The sequence below is a fragment of the Fonticula alba genome (genome assembly GCF_000388065.1).
Source record: "Fonticula alba strain ATCC 38817 unplaced genomic scaffold supercont2.6, whole genome shotgun sequence".
NCBI lineage: Eukaryota > Rotosphaerida > Fonticulaceae > Fonticula > Fonticula alba.
The window spans coordinates 1,355,464-1,361,769 of record NW_009242976.1 but is presented as its reverse complement, the minus strand read 5'-3'; the positions used below and the strand labels follow the sequence as shown (position 1 = coordinate 1,361,769).

The following is a 6,306-nucleotide window of genomic DNA, read 5'->3' as shown; positions in this document are numbered from 1 at the left end:
GGGGGGCGGTTGCCACACATGCGCGTGCAACGATGATGGTGATGATGGTGATGATGGTGGTGCATTATCGAAAGCAGCAAACCCAGGAAAGAGGGGAAACAGACGGGGAGGGGGACAGGCCAGACAGGGGCTTAGTTAATGACGCCGAGCTCACGGCCGACCTCGATGAAGGCATCGACGCAGCGGTTGACCTGCTCGGTCGTGTGCGAAGCGCTGAGCTGAACACGAATGCGGGCCTGGTCTGTGGGGCGGGGCGGGGAAGGGCGGGCAGTTAGTCGCCTGGGGCGCGGAGCCGGCAAATGGAGGGGAAGCCCCCGGGGAAAGCCGATGTGCCAATCGGCAAGGACGCACCGCGCGGAACGACGGGGAAGCTGAAGCCAATGACATAGATGCCGCGCTTGAGCAGGCGATCAGCCATGTCGGAGGCCAGGCGCGCATCGCCCAGCATGACAGGCACGATCGGATGGACGTCACCCTGTGCAAGAGGGGAGATGGGGAACGGGGAGGGAGAGAGAGAGAGAGACAGGAGGAGGAGGGGGGGAGGATGAGGTTAGAGCGGACAATCTACCAAGGCGCCGATCAAACCTGCCATGCAAGCACCCCCGAATGGCAGGAGGAGAAATGGTCGAGCCATACCTTCAGGGTGAAGCCGGCATCGGTCATGCGCTGGCGGAAGAGCTTGGTGTTGGCACGGAGCTGACGGCGCGGCTCGTCCGACTGAGTGACCACGTCGAAGGCAGCCATGGCGCCGCCAACCATGGCCGGCGGGAGACTGTTGGAGAAAAGGTACGGGCGCGAGCGCTGGCGCAGCATGTCGACGACCTCGCGCGGGCCGGCGGTGTAGCCGCCTATCCAGGCCGGCGAAGGGGGGACAGGGGGGGGGCAGGGGGAGGGGCGCAGAGGGCACAAGGCACACGGGCCGAGGGTCAGAACATCAATGACACCATGGCGCATGTCCGACATGAGGGCCAGCAAAGGGGGGAGGGGGGGGGAGAGGGGGAGCGCACCAGCGGCGCCGCCGACGGCCTTGCCGAGAGTGGAGTTGATGATGTCCACACGGCCGCGGACGCCATGGAACTCGTCAGTGCCACGGCCGGTGTCACCGAAGAAGCCGGTGGCGTGGCACTCATCCATGAAGATGAGGGCTGGTCGTAAGAGGAACATGAGGAGAGGGGGCGGTGGGGAGGGGAGCGGGCGCGGAGCGGCCCAGAGGAGGGAAAGGACCATCCCCGTCAAGGGGCAAAGTGTCAGACGCCGAGGGACAACAGACGGGCGCTCTGAGAGGAGGCAGAGCGTACAGCGCCAGCGGGCGAAAGGGGCACAAGACAGATCAGCACGCACCATTGTACTTGTCGGCCAGGTCGCAGATCTCCGGCAGGGGAGCCACCGCGCCGTCCATGGAGAAGACACCATCCGTGGCAATGAGCTTCACGCGGGCGCCATCCTTGTCGGCCTGCTTGAGCTTCTCCTCGAGGTCTGCGGACGGGGATCAGACCGGGGTGGGGTGGGGGCGGGGGCTGTCAGTGTGCGAACTTCCCCCTCGCCAAAAAGGGCAGATCTAGTGAAGGTGGCAGGGCGGCAGGAGGCCATATTCGCACCGGCCACGTCGCAGTTGTTGTAGCGGTAGCGCTTGGCCTTGGACAGGCGAATGCCGTCGATGATGGAGGCGTGGTTCAGGGAGTCCGAGATGACGGCATCCTCGTCGGTGAGAATGGCCTCGAAAATGCCGGCATTGGCATCGAAGCAGGAAATGTAGAGGATGGCATCCTCGGTGCCATGGAACTCGGCGATGCGCTTCTCCAGTGCCTTGTGGATGTCCTGGGTGCCGCAGATGAACCGCACCGAGGACAGGCCATTGCCGTGGGTCTCCAGGGCCTTCATGGCGCCCTGCACAACGGACTGGTTGTCAGCCAGGCCGAGGTAGTTGTTGGCGCAGAAGTTCAGGACCGGGGAGCCAGTCTGCAGGCGAATCTCCGACGACTGGGGAGTGCTGATGACACGCTCGCTCTGGGTCCGGGAGACGAGGGCAAGGTCAGTATGAGGGGGGGGGGGGGGGGGGGGGGGGGGCCATAGGGTTGGTGGGGTGGGGGGGGGAGAAAGAGAGAGGGGGAGGAAGAGGGGGAGGAAGAGGGGGGAGAGAGCACACGCGCGCCCGTGGGCGCCGCGAGCGACCCCCCGCGCCCATGCCCACACACGGCCGAACCTTGTAAGTGCCGGCCTCCTTCATGGCCGAGAGCTGCTCAGTCAGGACGCCCTGCAGGAGCTGGCGACCGGAAGAGTAGAAGGCCCGAGTGGTAGTGCTCAGGGCGACAGCCGCGCGCGGGGCGGACACGGAGAGAACGCGAAACATGGCGGCGAAGGAAGAGGGCAGGGGGTAGGTGGACGCGAGAGGGGCGGGAGGGGGTCGGGTCGTCTGACCGGCGCGGCTCGCGCGCACGCCAGCCGGCGCCCCAAGTCAGCTCCTTTTGGGACCGGGCTAGTGTGTGCTTTTGTCGGCCTGTGTGGTGGGCGGGGCCGGCCCCCTGACATGTAGGGATGGGCGGGGGCAGTGGGCGGGGGCAGTGGGCGGGGGGAGCTCGAGCGGCGAAAGGGGCGGGCGTCGATCTCGAACGCGACCACCATCATACCCCAACGCTCCAGATCGTTGGCACATAGAAAGACACGCCCGCACATCCGCATGTCCGCCTTGCTTCGCTCGCCCTGTGTGCGGCCGGGAACCGTCGGCGACCGGTGTCGAACGATCTCGAGAGGGTCCCAGGGCCGGGCGTGGGGCCGGGAAGGGCGCGGAGGACGGGGTGGCCAGCACCTGTGGGGACGGGCGATCGGCGAGGAGCATCCGAACGCCCCCAGCCGGCAAGATCCCCTGCTGTGGGGGCGCGAGTGTCGGGTGGATGGCTGCCACGGGAAAAGCCGCCTGTCTGACTTCCCTCCCCGCAAGCCGGCGCACAGCCCCATTTCCCTGCCTGGCTACGCACCACCCGCCCTTTCACGCAGGCCCTCCTCCACTTCCCTCTCCTCTGCTCGCTGCCTTCCTCTCCCTGGTCTTGCCCCCTTTGGTGAGTGCTCCCTCTGCGCCATGTCCCTGCGGGCCTCCAGCCCGGCGGTCCTGGCCGGGTACCGGCATCTGGTCAAGCTGGCCCAGCGTTTCGAGGACCCGGTGATCGGGTGCGTCTTGCCATGCGTTTACGAGCCTCTTTGTTCCTTTCCCCCCCTGTCCTCCCGCTTGCTGCCGAACACGCATCAGCAGGCATGCCTGCCGGGCTTCTGCCCTCTGTCCCTCCCTCCCCCCTCCTAACTGCTCGCGGCTTGCACTGCACCCACTGTCCGCGTGCCCCGCCCGGCAGGCACTTCATCCGCCACACCGCCCGGATGGAGATCCAGGTGAACAAATACTCCACGTTGGACAATCACACCAGCGCCAGCATCGCAGATCTGTACCACCACATCGGCGTGACCCGACGCGCGCTGGTCTACCTGCATGAGTGCACGCAAGCCGGCACGGCACCCCCGGCCGTGGACCACACCAGCCACCCGGTCGACCTAGGCACCCTGGACCTGTCCACCGGGGCCGACTGTCTGCGTTATCTGCAAGAGCATGCCCATGGGCGTGTGGGCTTCCTGCGCGACGTGCTGGACGAGATCCGCCGCTCCGAGGACGAGGTATGCTCCTGACATGGCGCCATCCGCGGGTATCTGGCCCGCCTTGCAAGATGCAAGTCTGCACGCCGAGGCCGGGGTGGTGGGGGGAGGGGCGGGGGGGAGAGGGGGAGGCGGGGAGGAGGGAGGCGCGAGACGAGCAGCAAAGGACCTTTCGCCTCTTCTCACACGTGCCTGTGTCCCTTTCTCCGCGCGCGCGCTCGCGCGGTGTGCAGGAGTTCCGCAGCATGCTGGTCGAAGACTGCCGGCCGAAGCGCTATCGCATGCAGTTCCCCGAGACACGCAGCCGCTTCCCCGTGCACCCGGCCTTGCTGCCGGAGGAGATGCTCCGCCGGCCGAGCTTCGCCAAACACCGGTCCACGATGATGTACCACGCGCGCGAACATACGGCTGCCCTGCATCGATCGCTGGCCCTGCTGAGCCTGGCACGCGAGCCCTTCCAAAGCGTCACCCTCGCGGTTCCCTCCAGTAGGAGTGGCCTGCTGCTGTTCCGCGGTCGCACATTGCCCAGCAATCTGGCCGTGCGCCAGGGGCGCCTGACCACCGGTCGACAGATCATCCTCCAGCTGGCTTCCACGCGAGAGCGCCTGAGCGGACAAGAGGCCCAACTGGCCGACTCGACGCCCCGCCCCGGCAAGCCGGCCCGGCACCCGCAGGCCGCCACCGACACCGGCCTGACGTGGGATCCCTACTTCGGCACCGATCGGCGCAACCACATGCATGCCGGCCTGGCGCCGCCTGCTTCGGTCTCGGTGTCGGCCGATGCCCTGCGGGCGGCCTATGCCCCGGTCAATCACCAGCCTGGGGTTGACTCGCTGTCCGGGTCAACCGATGCCCCGGTGGCCGAAGAGCCGGCCGGCGCCGCCACGGCGCCGGACCTGCTGAATGTCTTCCGCGCGGCGGCCGGCGCCCTGGAGCCCGGTGATCAGTCGATCGAGCAGTTGCACAGCAGCATGATGCAGCTGGCATTGTCCCGCGGCCAAATTGACCTGACCGACACCCCGGCCATGGTCACCCCCATGTCCGAGGCCTTCCACCCGGGGCTGTCTCTCAGCCTGTGGACCATGCGCCTGTCTCTGGCCAAGCAAGTGCGCCGGGTATCGACTGTGCCAAAGAAGATCAAGCGCCCAAAGGCCGCCTCCGCCGATGCCGACCCCGTGGACGGCGGCGATGCCACCCCCGCCACGGCCTCCGGGCAACGGCGGCGTACCTCGGTCATCGGGGACTCGCTGGCCGTCGGGACCGGCATCCAGTCAACCCGCTTTAGCCAGACCCCGGAGAACTCGCGCAATCTCGGCCTCCGCCGGCGCACCCTGCCGAAGTCCCTGCGCGCGCGGCTGATCGCGGAGTTCGGCACCTACTCGTCTCCGGCCGGCGATGCGTCGCGTGGATGCTGACGCCCCTGCTCAACCCGCACCCCGGTGCTCCAAGACCCGACCCATCAAAATAGACAACCCAACATTCCCAGAACGCAAGTGGATCCCCATTGTGGGCCGGGGAGAGTGGTATTCCGATCTGGTCGAGCGCGTGTGACAACGCTTCGCGCAGAGTGCGGGCGGTGCGGCGGCCCCGGGTCCCCGCATCCCCCCCCCCCCCTGGGCTGGAGGGAGGACCGCCTTGCCGCTGCCTGCACACACATCCGCTTCTTGCAGGGCGGGGGGGGGGGGGGCCTGTGTGTGGTGCTGCCCTCCCCCGGAGCCCGGCGCCGGAGGCACCGCGACCGCGAGTCGACATCGGGCGGTTTTTAGTCCTCACTGGGTTGGCCGGAAAAAATAGCCCAGCTCCGGGGGGTCAGGGAGCGCCAGCCCCCGGGGGATGCGTGACCTCCCGGGGTGGGCGCCTTTTTGTCCCCCCGAATCCCTCTTGCGAGGGCAGAGGCCGAGTCCGGGGGGACGGACCGGGGGGGGGGGGGGGGCATGGGGGGGCCCCCCCCCCCTTAATCCCTCGAACCCTTGCCCCCCCCCCCCCCCCCCCCCGGCCCACCCGCTCCTGGCGGGCATTCCCCCGGGTCAGGCTCGGGTGGCTGGAAGTGCTGCCGCATGTGCCGCATGCTGCCCCCTCTGTCGGCTTACGTGCCTGGTGGTGAAATGCCGATTTAATATTTGGACGAACACCTGGCCCGACACACTCGGGACACCACGGAGGACCCAAGCAGAATGGAACGGGGGAGCGGGAACGCAGAGGCCGCGCTCCTTCGCTCTCAGGGGATCGCCCACTTCCGGTCCGGCGGTTTTTACCCCATCCTGTGAGGGGTGACAACGATTCCGGCCGCTCTGCCTCCGCTCCGGCTTCGGCTCCCATCCATGAAAAGCCATCTGCGATCTTACCCCCCTTTTTTGGTGCCCTCCCCCCCCAGGAGGCGGCCAGACAGACCCCACGGACCCCCTCTCTCCCTGCTTTTGTCCCCCCCCCCCCCCCGGGGCTGGGAGGCGCGGGCGTGCGCGGTCGGCAAAGTGCATGTGCACATTTGCCGCAGGGCCTGTTATTTGCCAGGTCCTGCTGCTGCTGCCTGGTGGCCCTCTGTGTTCCCTGGTCTCTTTTCTCCCGGCCCGAGTGACTCACGGCCACAACAACATCAGCTTGGTTTCCCGCGTCGGGCCTGGGCCCCCACGGCTGACGCAAGGCCCGCATGGGAAGACCACCGGGGCA

General features: G+C 67.6%; 2 protein-coding genes across 2 annotated transcripts; one reads left to right on the top strand and one right to left on the bottom strand.

Annotated features, from left to right (window-relative positions):
* Positions 1 to 45: 45 nt before the first annotated feature.
* Positions 46 to 2,475, bottom strand: H696_03968 (2-amino-3-ketobutyrate coenzyme A ligase). The gene is made up of 7 exons (XM_009497837.1): positions 2,204 to 2,475; positions 1,599 to 2,007; positions 1,342 to 1,476; positions 1,008 to 1,145; positions 637 to 848; positions 352 to 475; positions 46 to 241 (listed from the first exon to the last, which is right to left on the bottom strand). Exons 1-7 carry the CDS (start codon positions 2,348 to 2,350, stop codon positions 132 to 134), a joined length of 1,275 nt encoding a protein of 424 aa, XP_009496112.1. The 5' UTR covers positions 2,351 to 2,475; the 3' UTR covers positions 46 to 131.
* A 461-nt stretch (positions 2,476 to 2,936) lies between these two features.
* On the top strand, positions 2,937 to 5,127 carry H696_03967 (hypothetical protein). Its single transcript, XM_009497836.1, has 3 exons — positions 2,937 to 3,165; positions 3,345 to 3,660; positions 3,873 to 5,127. The coding sequence occupies exons 1-3, from the start codon at positions 3,077 to 3,079 to the stop codon at positions 5,052 to 5,054; spliced, it is 1,587 nt and encodes a 528-aa protein (XP_009496111.1). The 5' UTR covers positions 2,937 to 3,076; the 3' UTR covers positions 5,055 to 5,127.
* The last annotated feature ends 1,179 nt before the right edge of the window (positions 5,128 to 6,306 follow it).